General features: G+C 45.5%; 1 protein-coding gene across 3 annotated transcripts in view; it reads left to right on the forward strand.

Annotated features, from left to right (window-relative positions):
* The first annotated feature begins 6,179 nt into the window (after nt 1-6,179).
* The window catches only part of TMEM132C (transmembrane protein 132C), a 182,922-nt gene continuing 170,311 nt past the window's right edge, over nt 6,180-18,790 (forward strand). For 2 of the 3 annotated variants that reach the window (XM_077787270.2, XM_085593385.1), the window contains exon 1: nt 6,180-6,327. In XM_077787270.2, the coding sequence (XP_077643396.1) occupies nt 6,282-6,327 (46 nt within the window). In that variant the 5' untranslated portion in view covers nt 6,180-6,281. The other variant, XM_085593386.1, reaches the window with a different exon arrangement.

Genomic DNA, 18,790 nt, shown 5'->3' on the forward strand with positions numbered 1-18,790 from the left:
GTACCGACACGACCATTCCCAGAGCATCCATCCCGTGCATCCCTGCCTGCAGCTCCGGGTAATTTTAGGAAGTGCTGGAAGCACTGGTTGAACTGCAGCTCGGTGTCAGGGCTCCCCCGGATCAGCAATTTATCCTGCAACACGTGGGACTTGAGTATTCCAAAGCTTTGCAGGCAAATCCAAGCATGCAGCAGGGAGGTGACAAACACCTTCACAAATATTGTATCTGACAGATATTTTGTTTCTTTGGTAAGTGCGCATGAAGACAACTAATTGTCTTAAAGCTGAGACCAGGACACTAATTCACATTGCAGAAAACATCCCAGAGAGCTCCTGGTATTCATACTTAAAGCTTATCAACAGATCTTAATTTCTTTTACTTTATGTAAACAAGGAGTAAGAGGGATCAGAAACATTTGTGGGTGAACTGTTCCAAAGGTAATAAATATAAATAGATGCTACAAAATACACAAATAAAAAGTGCTGTGTAAGGCACAGACTCAGTGTGTTCTGGAATTCCATGGCAAAAGAACCTAGAGCTTATAATTATTGCAGCATGGTCCTTCCCATGAATATATAGTCCCAGGTTATAATACTTGGATAAAACAAAGAGGAGAATCATTACAGATTGAAAAAAATACTGCCAGCAGAACTTCAGTAAGTATTTGCTATATGAAAATAAATTAGTTATTTTTGGCCCTGTCGAAATTCTGTTGCATTTGCTGTCCTCAAATGATGAAATTGTGTTTGAGTTCTAGAAGCCCACAGTCCCAAATGTCACTGGTAATTGAGTATTTGCTGCAAGTGTGGGTGTTCTGGTAGTTGTGTTGAATGGCAGGATGGAAGGCCATGTATTTAATCCCTTTGAGATCAGTGATTTCAATGTCTACTGGGTTTTTGTGTGCTCATTTGCATTTTTCTTCTGGTCCAAAAAGCCACCTGTTCCCACCTCAAGCTGAAGGTATCCACCCTGAATTTTTGATGCATGCAGTGGGCAGATGTTGAGTACTAGGAAAGATCAGTGACCAGGTGAGCTGATTCCTTTTGCAAATATCTGTACCTTGTGATCCCCAGTGGGTGTTAAAAACATTTGTCAGCCAAAGAGATGACAACGCCAGGCCCTGTGGTGGAAAATCCCCTTTCAGATGTGCAGAGTCCCAAGCCAGGCCGTGCTCTGCATGCAGCACCAGTGAGTAACTGCGAGAGATACAAGCTATATCTCTATTACAAGGATAGATGCTGACACTGGAGGATAATAAAATCACTTTAAATGGCAATACTCCTAACTGCAAACAAAGCACAGAAGGCAGAAGAGAGATGATAATGCACCCAGGCACAGGGATGGCATAAAACTGAATGTTGAGTATTTTTTCACTCTATTCCTTTATGCGACTCCAGATGTCTGGCAGAATTTGGGGTGCATCCCTCTCCTGTTCTTCCTTTTGGAATCCTGTATAGATGGGACAACACAGGCTGTGATTTCTGTATGGACACTTGGGTGAACTAGCCACAGTCACATGCTAAGGATTTAAAATTCTGTATTTAAAGAGAATGAGTTATGAAAATTATATTGATGAATAATTACTGAGAGAGCAAGAGATACATTAAATGGGACAGACATATACACACCCAGTTTGAGCAATGTAAAGAACAGCAGAATGTACATACAGCTCTTCCCTCTCTGCATCCACACCCAAGCCAGGTGGTGCCACATTTCACACCGAAGGCCACTGAGGGACCTGGCTTAAGGTGACACTAAAAGCCAGAGTCCCTGGGATGATGCAGTGCCAGGGGAGCAGGGCACAGCAGCTCAGACTGAGCAGCAGCCCCACGGCCTTGCAGGAGCAGACACTGCCCAGGATCCCTCCAGAGCCTCTCACGTGCACCAGGGCAGTGAATTCTGCCTGGGCAAGGACACTTGACATTGCAGAGTTACTAAATTCACCATCACACACTGCAATGATGGCACTCGGGTGTGCCAGGAGTGCTGAGCTGCTGGGAACATCCCAGCCCCAACACCTGCATTCTGTCAGGTTATTCCCTCTGATACACTTCTGCTGCCAGTCCAGTTTTGGGGGGGGTTGACATGTTTCTGAATTTCTTTTAATATTGATTAATATTTTAATATTGAAAGTCTACTTAGCACAACATTTAGCCTTAACCCTTCCACATTTCCACATTAAGAAAATAGTGTATAATCTTATAGTTCAACTATTTTTCCATCTTCTGATGAACATTATCCATCCCATGCATAGAACAAGACAACTTTTTAGCTTTTGCATTCCCTAACAAAAAAAAATAGCAATTTGGACAGCTGTAGTACCTGTTGTCATGCTCAATCACCTACACAAAATGCTACTTCTCCAAATGTATGATCATGTTTTCACCTGAGAAATGTTGGTGAGATATATTTGATGAACAGAACTTCTGCATGACAAAATACCAATTGTACAAAACCCTCCGATGCCTGCACAGGGGTTGGAGAGTTCCTCTAGCAATTGCTACCTGCACATGGAAATAGGAGCTTGGATTTGATGAGTTTTTCTTTCTGCTTTCATTTTTGAGCATTGGGTCAGCGAATTGGCACGTGATTTCAACATTGTGGCTGGCAAAATACAGAGAGGGAGATGAGAGCCCTCAAAGGCTGCATTTTCAGCCTAAAGTACATTATATGGTACATCTGAACATTTTTAGAGGCTGACTGACCTCAGGAAGACAACTTTGGTGCAGTCACTCTCCCTTCTTCTGAGCATGTTCCTTATTTCCTTACAGGTTTTGCAGGAATATGCTACACATGAGATTGGAAGTTTTGGTTTTGTCTATTTAAAGTCATGAGAGCCCATAAAGACTTCAAAAGAAACTCCTGAGATTCTCATGTTCTATAGATTCTCCAAACTAACCCTCAGCTGGATAATCTGAGGAGCAGCACAATAATCACCATGAATAAAATGCCAGAATCTAACTTTAACTTACTCTGGAGCAATCAAACATCACAAAAATCCAAACCTATTCAGGATTAGAGATCATTTAAATGGCTTTGATTAATGTTTAGAGACATAATTTGTATTGTATAAAAGGTAGGTAATGACATTTGCTGTGTTATTTAGTGTACAGTTTCCTTTTTCAGGACTCCTTATATACTGTCCCCTGCCTTCAGACACACTGCTCTGTTTCTGTGTTTGGTGCTAATGGAGCTGTTGTACAGTGTCCACAGCAACCCATATTTTCATTATAAATGCATTAAGAAAGAAATTAATCTGTGTTCTTTGAGTGTGATTTGTGTACTTAACCCCTTCGGTTGAAAATGCAAGGCTAAACAAATCATCTTGGGCAGAACCTGTACTGAAAATTCTGGTACTGAATGGCTTTGCCTAGAAGGACATGAAATCAAATTTCACAGGAGTAAGAACAGCAAAATTAGCAAAACCTAATCTGTCCAGACTTCTTTACCATTTATATCTCCTCGTTATTTGACTTCTGCCTCTTATCCACGACAGTCTCTGACAATGGACTCAAGGTGCAACTTCCAAAACTTTAACACACAGCCTCCAGCTCAGACTTGATAAACAGGACCTCTACTGCCTGTCAGTACTTCTGAATAATCTCATCTTCCATCTAATTTACATCAGACTGATTTTTTCCCCCCACAATTCAAAGAAGACAGACGTTGGTAGTTTATGAATTATGATAAGATTGGGTTTTGGTCCCTTAGTGAAAGTTGCCTTGGAAAGAAATAGCATTTCTTGTCACCGTGTCTGCTTTTTCTTATAAATGAGATGAATTGTCTCCATTATCTACAAATTCAAGATACAGGACATAAATGTTTGATAGCTGCTGTGTTTTACTGTCAACTGCTGGATTCTTATATTTAAACTCATCCAAGTATTTGTAGTGTCTAGTGAAATCTACAATCAAGCAGAAGAGACTAAAGCAGTTACACATTTTTAAATGAGTTTTTCAAGGAGAAATGTTTCTTTACACTCTTGTGGGAAAAATTACATTGAAATTGCATCAATGCGATATCCTCTTTTTGCTTTTTCCACATTTGAATTAGCTGCTACTGAGAATAAAACCATGTAAACCATGACAGCACAAAGCACACTCCTGACAAAGTTCTTTGCAGTGGAAATCTCTCTCCCTGGAAATCTCTGTGTTAAGGAACTCTTTCCTCACTTGGCTCATCAAACCAGGGACGAACAATAAGCTTTTTAGAATCTGCCAAAATAGGCATGTTTAGGGTAGTATCTACTAATAAACTTAGACACCTTTTTCAGGAACTGACTGCAAATAGAGCCTCGATTTTGGCCAGCTACAGGGGAATGGCTGCACTTGTCTAAAGATCAGAGCCTGATTTCTCAGGATAAAACCAGCAGATTGTGGAATAAGCCATCATTTAAAGGGGTTGCTTTGTCATAGTGTTCGTGGAGGGTTTTTTCCCCCGCTTAGGTGATTTCTGCCCTCGATCTATTTCAAATACTCACTACTTGATACCAACCCGCCCCTTGCTTGCTGTGTGCTACAGCTGTAGTAAATATTATTGAAAGTGTGTTTACTGTCGGGCCACAAATATTTACGTTTTTTGCCACAAGAAGGAAGGAAAGAGACGCCAGCTATCCAGGATGCCCAGGGGAAAGAAAGCATCAGAACGAAAGGAATAGAGATGAAACGTCTGCATGTGAATTATGTTTGGAGGATGGGGGTGAGAACGCGTAAAAGAGGCAAAGCAAGAGGGTGAGGAGGGGGTGGCGGGGTCCGGTGAAACTCAGGTGGGCTTGAGGTGGGGAAACGCGGGTGGGGCGGCCACGGGCGGGTCCGGCTGGGACGGACACGAGTGGGACGGACCCCGGTGTTTGGCGGTGGGTTTCCACCGCGGGTGCAGAGGAAGGCGCACAGGGCAGTCTCGTTTTTTGACAGCGCTCTTCTCCTGCGCTTTGCCGCTTTCCCGTGCGCTGCTGCCCGGCGGGAGCGCCGCGGCTGAACCGCTCCGTCCGTCCCTCCATCGCTCCGCTCCGCTCATCGCTGCGCTCCGTCCGTCCCTCCTCTCCGTCTGTCCCTCCTGCTCTCTGCTCCGCTCATCCCTGAGCTCCGTCCATCCTCCCCTGCGTCCATCCCTGCGCTCCGTCCGTCCCTCCTCTCCGTCTGTCCCTCCTGCTCTCTGCTCCTCTCATCCCTGAGCTCCGTCCCTCCTGCTCTGCGCTCCGTCCATCGCTGCGCTCCGTCCGTCCCTGCGCTCCGTCCGTCCCTCCTCTCCGTCTGTCCCTCCTGCTCTCTGCTCCTCTCATCCCTGAGCTCCGTCCCTCCTGCTCTGCGCTCCGTCCATCGCTGCGCTCCGTCCGTCCCTGCGCTCCGTCTGTCCCTCCTGCTCTCCGCTCCGCTCATCCCTGCGCTCCGTCCATCCTCCCCTGCGTCCGTCCCTGCGCTCCGTCTGTCCCTCCACTCCGTCCGTCCCTCCTGCTCTCCGCTCCGCTCATCCCTGCGCTCCGTCCGTCCCCTCCGCTGCGTCCATCGCTCCTCTCTCTCCATCGCTCCGCTCCCTCCATCGCTCCGCTCCGCTCATCCCTGCGCTCCGTCCATCCCCTCCGCTCCGCTCCCGCACCGGGGCTCCCCTCGCTGCCGTGCCCGCTGCCCGGAGCCCCTCTCACCCTCCGAGTCCCTCCCACCCTCCGAGCCCCTCTCACCCTCCGAGCCCTCCGCCCTGAGCCGCAGCCTCCCCGCCCCACCCGCGGGTCCCGCTCCATCGCCGCCTCAGCCCCGAGTCCCCCCACGCCCCTGAGGGTGGGGCTCGGCGGTGCCCCCTCCCTCCATCCCTCCATCCATCCCTCCCTCCCTCCCTCCCGGCAGGGAAAAGTGTCTGAGCGCGCCCGGCCCCTCACACCGCCGGGAGAGCGGCGGAGGGCGCTGGGGCGGGCGCGGCCGGACAGCGGCCGTGAGGACGCGCCCGCCGCGCCGCTCCGCGCCCCGTCCCTCCCGGTGCCGGGGCGCTGCCAAACTTCAGCCCGGGGGGCGGCGGGGCGGCAGCGGGGGCCGTGCCCGGGCCGTGCCCGGTGAGGCGGCGCGGGCCGTGCCCGGTGAGGCGGCGGGGGCCGTGCCCGGGCCGTGCCCGGTGAGGCGGCGCGGGCCGTGCCCGGTGAGGCGGCGGGGGCCGTGCCCGGGCCGTGCCCGGTGAGGCGGCGCGGGCCGTGCCCGGTGAGGCGGCGCGGGCCATGGCGCGGCCGGCGGGCGCGCGGAGCTGAGGGCGGAGCGGCCCCGGAGCCCCGCGGCCGGGCGCGGCGGCGCTCGGCATGGCGCGGGCGGCCCGGCTGCTGCTCGGAGCGCTGCTCTGCGGAGGTAAGGGGCGCCGCGGGCACCGGTTGATCGCGCACGGGCGGCTCCGAGTCCTTCCCCAGCCCGGAGTGCCCTGCCAGCCGTGTGAACCCAGCTACCCCTTCCTCCTCTTCTTCCCCCTGCCTTTTCCTTTCCCTTCTGCCTCTCCGCTGCTTTCTCGCTCCCCGCTTATGTGAACTGAGCTACCCCTTCCTCTTCTCTCCTGCCTTTTCCTTTCGGTCCTGCCTCTCTCTGCTGCTTTCTCTCTCCCCGGTTATATGAACTCAGCTACCCCTTCCTCCTCTTCTTCCCTCCTGTCTCTCCCTGCTGCTTTTTCTCTCTCCCCGGTTCTGTGAATGGTGGGCAACCCTGCGAGCTCGCGTTTGTCTGCGATGAGGAACGGGCAAAGTTTACTTTCGTCCTTGACCATGATGGTTTTGCAGATGCGTGTTAATTACTGCGTTGTGTTAACTGCGTTCTCTGTGGGAGGGGGGTCCCAGCGCCTGCTTGGAGCGGAATTTGGGCAGCGCTGAAAGCTCCGAGAGCAGCACGGTGACAGCGTTTGGGAATAGCGTCCTTTCAATTCTCTTGGAATTGTGCGGTGGTAGCTCCGGAGCCTGGATGGAAGAGCTGTCACCTGGGCTGGACCAGATGCAAAGGGACAGCTGAGGAACAGGTTTGGCTTAGCAGAGAGGTCATTTGAATGATCTGCTGGTTTTTCTCATCGCTGGACTTCTGTGATCAGAGTTCCTTTGACAAAGGGAAATCTCTTCTGAAGTGCCTCGGGGATGCAAGCAGTGCGTGCTCCCAAGGGGGATTTCTGTGCAGAACAGTAGGTGACTGCCGTGTCTCAACACTTCTTGTTTTATTGCTCAGAAGAAACATGCTGGTTGTGGATGCTTTGTTAAACCATGCCCTCCTCCCCGTCTGGGTGGGAGGGTGTGGAAACTTCCTAAGCTAGCCGCAATGCCTGCTTCTGTTGCCATTCCTAGGAATGAAACCATGATTTTGCCCTTTATCCTGCTGGTATTAGTGGTGCTCTTTGTGGTAAAACGATTATTCCTAAAGACTCCTCATTGTTTAGCTCGGTCCAGCCCTGCCAGCCTCTCTCCCAGGGCAGTTGATTGCGGAGGCAGCCGTGAGAGATACGGGAATATCTCAAGGGTGAAGCAAGAGCGGCATCGGGAGCAATTCATAAAAGGACTTTTCCCACCCCAGTCGGCAGGGAAAACAAAGTACTTGGCAGAAAATTGCATGGCCTCTTAGTGCCGGTCATTTCAACGCGCATTAAAATGAATGGACAGCGCGGTGCCTTGACGCGCTCTGATGTGCAGAGTCTAAAATGCAGGTTTCTGTTCTGGAGGTGAGAATGAGATCAGCCTGGTGCTCAGCTGCAGGGCCTGCACGGGATGAAGGTTTGTAAGCAGTGCCTGGCGTTTTGTGGGGATGCTCTGATGAGCGCATCCCCTGCAATGAGCTTGGGCTCAGCGTGCTGAGTTAGGCACCACTCCATGGCACTGCTCTGGGACAGCATTTGTACAGCAGAAACGGGGTATGATTCTTCCTAAAGGCGGGAGAAAGTTCTCCAGGGACAGTTTATAACCAACCCAACTCCTTAAGCCCTTTGTCCCTGCTGGAGCCCGGTGTCTCAGCCATGCAGGAGCCGGGAGTGGTGGCACTGCCAGCAGCTGCTGCTGGGGCTCTGCTCTGCAGAGGAAAACACGAAATATTACTTTCCTTCAGGGGAGAAAAGCAGAGCTGCTGAGCGGGGAATTGGCCTGGGCATTGTTGGGCGCTGTATGATTTAGAAAAGAGCCACTTAATTAAACTTATTTAATAAGGTGTTTGTATAGTTTCCTGTGGAGCCTTAATGAGCGTTTCATTTGCGCTCCCCTCGTGTATTTGCACTCTCTTTGTTGGTGTGTGAGGACAGTGATTGTTCTTGAGAGCTAAAGTCCAACTAAATGAAAGTCACTTTATAGCTCGAAAGCAAAAACGTTTGTAAATGTGCTGAGAAACTTACTGTTATGGACAAGTTGTCGTTTGCTATTTAAAGAACCATATTTACTTCTCTAAGCTCATTAGCATCTCCTATCAGGCTTGAATTTCTAAGAAAATTCTCACGAAATGTTGCCTTAGGCCCCAGTGTGCCATTATGCTTGGGTTATTATCTGGCCAATAATGTTAATTCATTCAATCTCAAGCAAGAAGCTTGGCATTTAATTTGAGCCATGCCTCTAGTTAGACCAGGATGTATAAAAGTCAGTGTGCAAGAGTGCTCTTGCATTTAGGTGCAAGCACATGTTTTACATACCGATGATTGGATGTCTGCTCCTTAGGTGGAGAGGATGTGTGTGAAATTGTATTTACATAAGTAAATCCCAAGTGTATATATATTCCTTTCAGGAAATGACCTCTTTTCAGCAAAGTGCTAATGCATGTGCTTAAGCCCCTTTATAGCCTATAGAAGGTATTCATGAGCTTGAAGGAAGATTATTTATTTATTTTAATAGCTTTTCCGAGGCAGAGCATAAATGTGAACACACATGTACAGATTTACTGCATTTTGGAATGGATAGATAAGTGGGAATCTTCATTTGCTGTTAGCAGTGAGCTAGAGCAAGGCTCACAGAAATTGCAAGTACACTAAGCCCTAAAAAAGAGCATTTAAGGAGGCACAGCTAGAGAACTGATTTGTTTGCACAAGCATCTGTAAGTGCAAGAAAGTATTGAACAGGAGCAGCCGTTCAAGGTGAGTGGATTTAGCAGGATTTTAGGTACAGAAGCAGTGTTTGAGCCCAAATGCAAACACAGCTGTGCATCCACAGGTTGGCACAGCACCTGCCTGGGCTCTGCTCTGCCCTTCTTCATCCCACAGCCCTGCAGCGTCCTTGCTTTTGTTAAACTGCAGTGGTCACTGATTGAGGCTGTTTATTTTCAATATTGTTTCATTCTCATTTTGAATTAATCAAGCAGCGAGAGTTTTTATATATCTGATTTTGGAAGTTCAGTAGCATGGCATACCCTACTGTTATGGAAAACTCAGTAAATTTCCTTTTTCTCAATTTCATCACGTTAGTACTAGCCAAGAGCACAGCAGGAGCTTGCATTATGTTAAATTATAGCTGCGTGCAGTTTTTATAAGTGGCTAATCTCTCTTCTGGATAGAACCCTTTCAAAATGGAGATAGTGCTATTAATATTCCACTTTACTTTGTTTTCATATTTGGTAGTAGATCAAAGTTTATGAGACACTGTACTTACCTAGTAAAACACCCAGCAGTTGTACTGCAAATGGTTGTTCAAAGCTGCTTCTAAGTGCATGACTGTGATATAAAATATCATCCCTGTAATCGTTCTTCTAATACATAAATGTGTGTCTGGCTCTTGAATTGCAGAAGTAAATATCTGTGTAAAATGAAGTACTAAACAGCACAATGTCACGTTTTCTTAAATGGCCAAATATTAGTAAGTATTGAGAAATTCTATTCTATTCTGTTGAAGTTCAGCACTGCTGAAAAGGTGGCTTGTAAGGAATAGCCAGAAACTCTGTTAATAATGGCAAACTTGCCAGAAGAGTTGGAATACAAACTTTCCTGGTCAGAGTTTGGAAGGCAATGCCCCTCTGCAGTAAATTTTTGTTCCCAGGTGTGGCTGTGTCTATCTAAGACAATTAAGTGACAAAAAAGTAAATTAAATCTTGCAATTTTCAGGGTGTGACCGTGCCATGAAAGAGGTGTCAGAGATTTCTGTGCAGAATCCCACTTTTCTCCAGGGCTTTGGTAAACTTGTTAATTTACTCAGAAGCTACATGCAAGTTTGTGCTGCCACAGTGTGATTTTGGCAGTGGTTCATACCTGGCAGGCACCACTAGATGTGCCCCAGCTATTCCCAGAGAGACAAAAAGCATATTGTGATAAAAGATGTAAAATGGCAACAAGCTGAGAGAACTGGGGTGTGAAGACAGTAATGGAGAACCATCCAGTAGGGATGTTGAAAGGGTAAACTGAGAATTTTGGGGAAAGCAAATGCATGTTTTGGGTGACTTGCAGTCGTACCTGTGCATCAGTTGGGAGCTGTTTCCTGTGCAGCAGGGAGAGCTGCCTGTACAAGGGAGGTGGCTTCAGTGCAGGGGAGGCTGTCAGCAGAGCTGGAGCTGGTCTCTGCTGCCAGGATTAGCACTGCCTTGCTGGTTTTGTCAATCATTTCTCTCTTTCTCTCTGTCTCTTACTCACTGTGATTGCCCCTTTGGTGAAACACTTGACTCTAGTTTGGCCACCTTGTCCGGTGGGGCTTTTTGGTTTGTTTACTATCCAAAAACTCCAGTGATAAAAATACAGGCACTATTTTGGGATGCTGTAAGGTGTGAGCTGAAGGTATTTGGCTGAAATTTGTTTTCCCTGTCCTTCATAGTCATTAGCAATAACTTTCTGGCCAGAAAACTTGTTTTTGTCTAGTTCAAACTCTTGTCCTGACTTGCTCTTGGCGGCCTGAGTCCTTTATATTTTATTCAGCCTTCCTTACAGACTCAGTACCCCGGCAAAACAGTTTCACAGTGTTCAGCTCTTCAAGCAGTTGTACTGTTTTGTGTTCTGTGGACTGGCTCAGGCTCTAGTGACAGATGTGACCCCTTTGAAACAGGGAGGGACAAATGGTGCATTCAAAGTTCAGAGCTTCTGCAGTCTCCTCACTGCGAGGTATCTGCCGAAAGCCTGCGGATGCATCTCGCTCTGGAAATCATTTCAGCCCAGCAGTGCCTGTGTTTTCGTTAGCAAATGGAAATGCTCTCTCTTTATCTATTTGTTCACATTTTTTTGGGTCAATACACAGCCTCAGGTCAGCATTTTTCTTTTCAGCTGTATCCAGTGAAATGACCCAGTGAGTGTACTCTTCTATTTTCCTTGCTAGTCTAAAGCATATTAATCTGTAGAGCTTGGATTCCATACACCAAGTGTCATCCCCATCACTAAAATTACTGGCAGCTCTGCAGCCCTGGTCAATGAAGTGAACTTTTCGTAGGGAAGTGCACTGGGACGAAGTGGCTCTTTCCCATTACACTTAAGCAAAGTGCTGATGTGTCTGTTGCAGCCCTGACATCCTGGCTCGGTACCTTTGTGCTTGCAGACAGCCTCTTCTGGCACTTTTTTTTGCTTGAATAGCAGAGATCATGCCAATTGTAGTGCCACTGCCATGAGCAAAGGCTGCTCCTAGAGCAGTGCAGTTTTAGCAGCTTGACAGCTGGAGCAGCCAGACCAGTCCCCTTTAGTGGACACTTTTATTGTACCCTCCTGCAAGAATTTAACCTGGTTTTGCCATCCACTGCAGTGTCAGGGGTGAGGTCAAACGTCTTTTTTTGTTTGTTTGTTAATCGTTCCTTCTTGCATCCTATTTTTACTATTCTCCAGTTGTTGTAAATTTCTCTGATTTTGTAGAAGTGCACTGTGAAATTTCAAATTTTTTTTCATAATTATGTTAATGACTGCTGCTAAAATTTCTGTGTTTGGTGCTTTTAGTTGTGTATTTCTCTATGAGACACCACCCTGCTGTGACTTGCCCTTTCCAATACCATGAAGCCAACACTAAACCCCAAAACAGTGCTTAAGAATTTGACATTTATGAGAAAACTTGGAAGGTAACTAAAAAGGTAAAGTTTGAGAAAGGTGCTTATTTACAAAAAAAAAAACAAAAAAAAAAACAAAAAAAAAAACAAACCACTTTGAAATAAATTTATGCTTTTGGATAAAAAAAAAGACTTAATTGTTTCCTGAGTATACTTAAAAATCAGATTTTCTGTGTCCAAAGAGGAAATCTGAAGTAAATAAAAGGAAAGCTGATGTTCCCTGATGCACCAGAGGGCTTGGACCACTGGATTCTGCTCATTAACTGCAGCAAGTAGTGCCAGGGTGTAGATATTGAAATATCCCATCAATATGTTTAAAATTTCATTACTAGGGTTACTGCTGCATTTTGCTGCTTGGTACCATTTTTCAACTGGGCAGCTCTTCATTTGAAAATATTTTTGAAACGGATACAATTTACAAGGCAATTTGCTTTTAAAATTGGGCTTGCATCCCAAATTTACTTGGATGAGTCTCTATTTTTTGTGAACTATTTCACATAAACTGACCATTTTGACTTCAAGTAGATCTATTCAGATATAAACTGACAGATATTCTATTAATGTTTTTCTGTAATATTGTATTGCTTTTACAAAAACGAGCCGTGATGAAAAGATTTGTCACTCCAAACAACTTCTGAAAAAGCACTGTAACTTTATGTAACCATTTAATTTTTCCTTCTGATTAAGAATGAAAGTTAACTTTTGTAATGTTCATTTCTGTCCTTGTGAAATTCCATTTCTAACCAGTTGTATTGCCTGAGGGTGCTGCTCCTTACCAGCTTGAGCAAATGGAAATTGATGCTGCCAGGTTTCTGCCCTCTCCCAAACTGAGCTCCCCTCTTTTTGTGTGCCAGCCCTGGCGTGCCTCTAATTCCTCTGGAAACTGCTTCAGGGCAGATAAAGCACATAAAATACACTTTTTTCTTTAAATGAAGGCTGAGTTTGTATCACCTTGGGATCCCCTTACAGCTTGAATAAGCAAGAAGGGGGAGGAGAGCAGAGCTGAGCTGGCCCTGCAGCCCAGCAGCTCAGTGGTATGGCTTTAATTTGTCCCAAATTAAAACAAGGGATTGTTCTGGGAGCTGCTTGCATCATACATCCACTGCAGGATATTAAACACTGAGAGGTTAGAGAACATGAGAGGCACTCTGTAAACCATGCAGCTTTGATTTCTGTAGTGGGTGGAGTTTTTTCCTCATTCTGCTGGTTCTGTATCGTGTTGAACAAATAAAAGTGAGGCTTACATGAATACACTGCCATTCCCTCATGCAGGTAGAATGTGCTTTTTGATGCTTAAGATAAAACTATTTTCCTGAACTCAAACCAAACACACACCATCACCACCCCACAACAAACAAGAAAAACCCCCAAACCCTGAGTTTCTTGCAGTGTTATTTCAAACAGGGTTGGTAGCACTACTGCTATTGGAGTTGTCATTAGGAGAGTTTGTTTTTAGTTTCTTATAAATTCCCCAACCATTAACTGTTTCAGCTAAAGTATTCTGTGCCAAGCATCTGCCTCAGATTGAATATATTTTTTTTCTTTTCCAGAACTTCAGCCAAGAATTCAGTGGTTTACAAGAACAGATCTTATGAAGGGGGGCAGGGGGTGGGTAGAAACTCTGAATTTTCCTTTGTTTAAAAATAGTTGCTGACCTCTTGTTTGGGAAGCACTGCTACCCTGATGGAACATCAGTTATGCCTTATCCAGCTTTTCTCTTCTAAATCATTTTTCCACGACTTGAAGTGGTGTTTTTTTTTTATTTTCTAATTTCATCTCTCTGGAAACAGCCAGAATGTTTGATTTTTGCACTGTGGAATCAAATGACCTCTCACTCTGCTGGTATGAAATAAAGAGTAGCAAATGGAATAAATAACTACTGTGGGGAAGGTGATACAGTATTGACTTCTGAATACCTGTTAATTTTCACTGATCACAACATGGGGGAAGAAGGAGATTGAATTTGGCTGCCCCTTAGTGAGGGGTGGATACCTACTTATGAACATCATCCTAAAAACTCATGAGGGTTTCCGTTTTGCTACAGATTTATGTAAAATCTTGTAGAGCATCAATTTGTATTACAGCTTTGTCATACTTTGTATACTTTGTTATTATGCCTTGAATTCCCACATTTTTAATGATGAGCTTAATCTAGGCTTTCTGTAGCTCTGCTCTCCTGGTGGGGTGTGAAATTTGATGTTTTGTGACTCCAGGTGTGCAGCGTTGAGCTGTTGAGATGGAGAAGGTGCTTCTCTTTGTGCACGGCTGTGATTTGGGATTTAGAGTGGACTGGTACAGCTAGGAAGGACTGCTGGTTTCCTGGGGTGTCTGTGCTGGGGGCTGCTCGTTGGGTGACTTTGTGTGTGCCAGGCTCTGGCTCCAGTGGCCAGGAGAGCTGCCCCTGCCCCACCTGGGTGTGTACAGCCTCTCCTGCTGGGGAAGCTGACCTGACCCTGCCTGAGCTTGGTCTGTCCTGCTGCGTCTTCAAATCTTTGTCTTTTACATGGCCTTATTTTTACTGTTAAAAATAAAATGCTGTGTTTTACTTGGCAGAGTGACTAATTGCTATATTTTCTATCTTTTATAGGTGCTCAAAAAAACCTGGTGTTTTATGACAGATGTTACTGAGCTCTTATTGTCTCAAATGCCTTTGTGCTTCTCTTTTTCATAATTATACCCTTGATAATTCTTGATAATTCTGAAATCTAGTGAAGGAATTCAGGAATAGGGAACTCTCTTGCCATGTGTGTGTTGAACATGCTCCCTTGTCATTCCATCACAGTGAGAGGAGGGAAGAGCAAGGAATTCTAAGTGGTGTTCCTTATTTTCTGTAATTCTCTCTCCAGCTGTATGTGTAGATGTGAATGCTGAGGTCACCTGTCAGATTTCATTTGTTCATCTGTAGAATGGAAATGACTCTAGCACTTGATTACCTTTTGTTATCGTAATGTGGATAGGAAGAAGAAATATTTTTACTTTGGGGTAAATTGCAAGTTCTTTTTACAACAGTACCTGCAGCTGACTGGGGAGTACTGTGAATTATTGCTGATACATTTTACTGAGGGATAACCCCAGTGTGATAAAAGATCAGGCTCACATGACAGTGCTCAACAATTCACTGCAGGTGCCCATTAGTTGCATTTTCATATTGAATCCACAAGCCGATGTGTTGTGCTTTGGAATGTCAGCAAGCTGGTAAAAGGAATTTTTCCAATTGTGTGCGACATAATGGAATTAGAATATTCTCCTTTTTCCCTTGGAGTGTCACCGGGAGTCTGGAGATAAAAGGGTGGTGCTGACTGGTCTTGAAAGACAAATGTGGAAACACCTATAGTGCAAGGTCCATCTGGAAGGTCTTTATTGCATTATACCCTTGTTCAAAGAAGCAGGGATTGGTGTGTTGCCTTGGCTATTTCACGGATTAAAGCTGGATATCGCTGCAGCTCAGGCTCAAAGCTTCACAAGTCCTCAAAGCTTCAGGCTTCCATTGAACTTTAGTCTTGGTTTTGAAAATTCATTTAGAATTAAATTAGCTGTAGCGATGAAACTGTGGCACTTAAATAGGAATCATCAGATGACATTTAAACATGATCCTGTAGTGCCGTCGTGTCAGAACTGGTTTGAGGTAAAAAAATCATGCCTTTAGGCAATACTGGTCAGGAAATACAAAATGCAAATGGTTCCTTTGAACAGAGCTGACATTGATTTGTTTATGTTTTGAGAAAGGAAAGGGATCCACCTGTGCCAGTTGCTGAGATGTGTGAATTGGAATGGACTCCGCAGTTCTGGATGCCTCTAGAGCGTGGCTCCTGATCTAGACCCTGAAATGCACCTCTCAGCCCTCCAATCAATCCAGCACTGCTTCCTGGCCGTTCAGACTTTAGCAATGCTCTGCCCTTTCTTTGTACTTTCTGCCTTTTGCACCTCCTCTTTCTTCCTTCAATAAGCGTGTGCCACGTTGGAGCCGTGGCTCTCCAGGGCTTGTTAGCTTCTCTTGACTTTTCCCAGTTCCTTTTTTTATGACTGTGGACTTTGCTAAAATTAAAGATGCGATTTTCGTGTTAGAACCTGTACAGGAAGACCTGCCAAGACACTGGCACAAGCTGTTGCCTGACAGACTTTATTTATCTAACGAGTCATGGTTGCTTGGAAAATGCCTTCAGCCCACCTTGTTTTCCATGCAATTTCCCTTCCAATGACCAAAACTGCATTTGATGTGTCAGACATTCATAGTGTTATTCACAGACGGATAATAGTTCATTATGATTTTTTTTCTCCCCCAGCATTTACATATTCCTTTGTTGGAAGAGGGGAAAGTTCAGGATGTCAGGTATATTTTGACACTGCTAGACCATGTCAGAGCTGAAGTGGTTTTGGAAATATCTCTCTTTTAGTGATAATTATTCTCTTTATAGGTGCAGTTCAAACAGAACTATTTCAGTATCCTTCATGAGAGGATGTTTGAAACACCCTGAGTCCGTTTGCCCAGATTATTAAAGGACATTTCATGCAAATTATTTGGCTGTTACAAGTAGGGGCATTTTAAATGTATTTATCTGTGATTACTTACTTGGTTTTCACCTCTAAAGAAATAAAATGTAACCAGAATTTTCCTTGCTCTGCCCTGTGCCATGCTGTAGCCTCACACAGTTTCTGGATGCAGAGAGAAGCTCAGTTTTGGTGGAATTTTGCTCTGGAGTTTTATCAGCACAGCAGTTACCCATTTCATCTGTGACTTTGTCAAATAATAGTTCATGAGCTGGCTTCATCTGATGCTGAGACCTCCTGAATGTCAGCATTCTCTCCACCAGAAAAGCAGGGTGATACTCAGGGAGGGTGAAAGGAAAGCAGAACTTTCATGGGTGAGTTTGGGTGGTTTGGTGCTTACTGGGAATCAGGGCTTAAAACTCAGTTCTGGTTCCATACACTGGCAGAAGTTTTTGCTGCTGGTGCTGCAGGGAATGGCCTTTGCTCAGGAGGGAGATTTGAGTTCCAAATGCAGACACCTGGGATGGGCTGCAGCTGGAAGTGTTTTCTGTGCCCTGACAGGTGGGAACAATTCCACTTTACACAGGTGCTGACAGTGACAGAGCTGTGGTCACAGGTGAGCTTTATTAATCCCAATTATTTCCCAGTCAGTAGGGGCTTGTAGCTCTTGGTGAGTGGTCAGTGCTTTTTGGGGATCCATCCCCTTTGCACAGACTTGTAGATAAAGTTAAGATCCTAAATTACTCTGCTCCAGTGATCACAGAAGAGTAAGGAATGCTTCCAGAGGATAATTCACATTGATGGGATGCTTTGACTCCCAAAGGACCTTTCTTCTTCCATCCACAGAATAAGTTCATATTCTGGGCATCAGATGAGGTAAAAATCTTTCTTTTCATTTACCTGTGCTCTTTTTTGTGTGTTTGATTATCCAAATATTGCTCTAATAAGGTATCCAACCTTCTTTGAAAACAAAGTGGGAGTTTCCAGCCTCTGCTTTTGTTAAATTTCTGTTTGTTATTGAAGAAATACACTTGGGTTTATATTGAAATGTACTATGCTAAAGTGGCACAAAAGTAAACAGCACTTTACGTAAGTATAGGGTGAATATGCAGGCCCCCACCTCAACTCCCTTTTATAATTTTTAATTTGTCTCACTACATTTCAGGTTTTAGCTCTCTTAACTGCAAATGAAATCAAACAGTGTGAGCTTTTGGGGAACTGTTTTGAAGAACAGAAAATGCAAACCACATGGTACATTCCCGATGTGAAGATTTAGTGGAGAAATCTATTTTCATTGGGAAAACAAACTCTACTGGGTTTACTAAGTGACATTTCAAAGCAGTTGGAGATGAAAGGACTGTGGTCTAATTCATTGCACATGTGATATTTCCTAGTGGATAGGTGCTATGGTGAGAAAGAAGCCAGAGAAGTGCAGTAAAACTGAGGGGGTTTCGGTCTGAATTGGTAGTTTAAAAATGAGTCTAATCCCATTTTTTCTATCTGAAAAGTGGCAGATACCCACGATCAGAAAGTGACGGAGTAGCTGTGCAACACTTTGCACTATAATACTTCTAAAATGAGACTGTCTAAAGCTCAAGCAGTTTTAGCTGAGGTTTTTCATGCTGTTTTCTGACTGATTCAGAGGAGTCTCTGTGAAGTGGTTCAGTTGTTTCTGAGAACAAAGGCAGCTGGAGAATCCTGACTTCTAGCCAGCCACAACCATTTCCAGGAGCAGCACTCGCTGGGTTAAATCCTGTGATTTTCACTTTTGGAGGCAAAGATAGATGGTGTTTTCCTTAATCTCTCTTTCTGAAGTGATGATGATGTATGAATGCTAGCATTCATTTTTACTAAGTAAGATTCATGACTGCAGATAACTCCTGCAAACATGTCCCTGCATTACAAAAAGGCACGAAAAAAAGGGGGATGAAAACATTTTGAAGCTTTTGGTCTAACTCCATGAAAGTCGCCAGACTCCTCGAGTTCAGAAAACTGCAGAATGGTTATTGCAGAATTGGGGTGGTGGCAGCAGGCTGGTTTGGGGGGCAGTGTGCCTGTGGGATGGGTGGGATTTGTGGGTTTGTGCCTCTCTGTAGCCGTGGCGTGCAGGAGCAGAGCTCTCAGTGCCCCCTGCTCTGTGCTGCTCCTTCCCAGCCAGGAGGAAGCACTGGGGGCACACCAAGGGTTAAGGAACAGGTGCTCATCCACAGGCCTGCTGTCTCATTTTGCACACAGGATGGATAGCTTCCTGGGAAAAAATCCCAGTTTTGGGGCTGAAGGAGGGTATTGTCTGCAGGCTGGGGCTGTGTTTGCTCCAGGAGCTGGAAGGTGTGGGGCTGCTGGGGCTCCTGGCTCTGGAGCAGCCCTGGCAGTGAGTGGT

This window comes from Lonchura striata, chromosome 15, assembly GCF_050655825.1.
Source record: "Lonchura striata isolate lonStrDom1 chromosome 15, ASM5065582v1, whole genome shotgun sequence".
In the NCBI taxonomy this organism is placed as follows: Eukaryota; Metazoa; Chordata; class Aves; order Passeriformes; family Estrildidae; genus Lonchura; species Lonchura striata.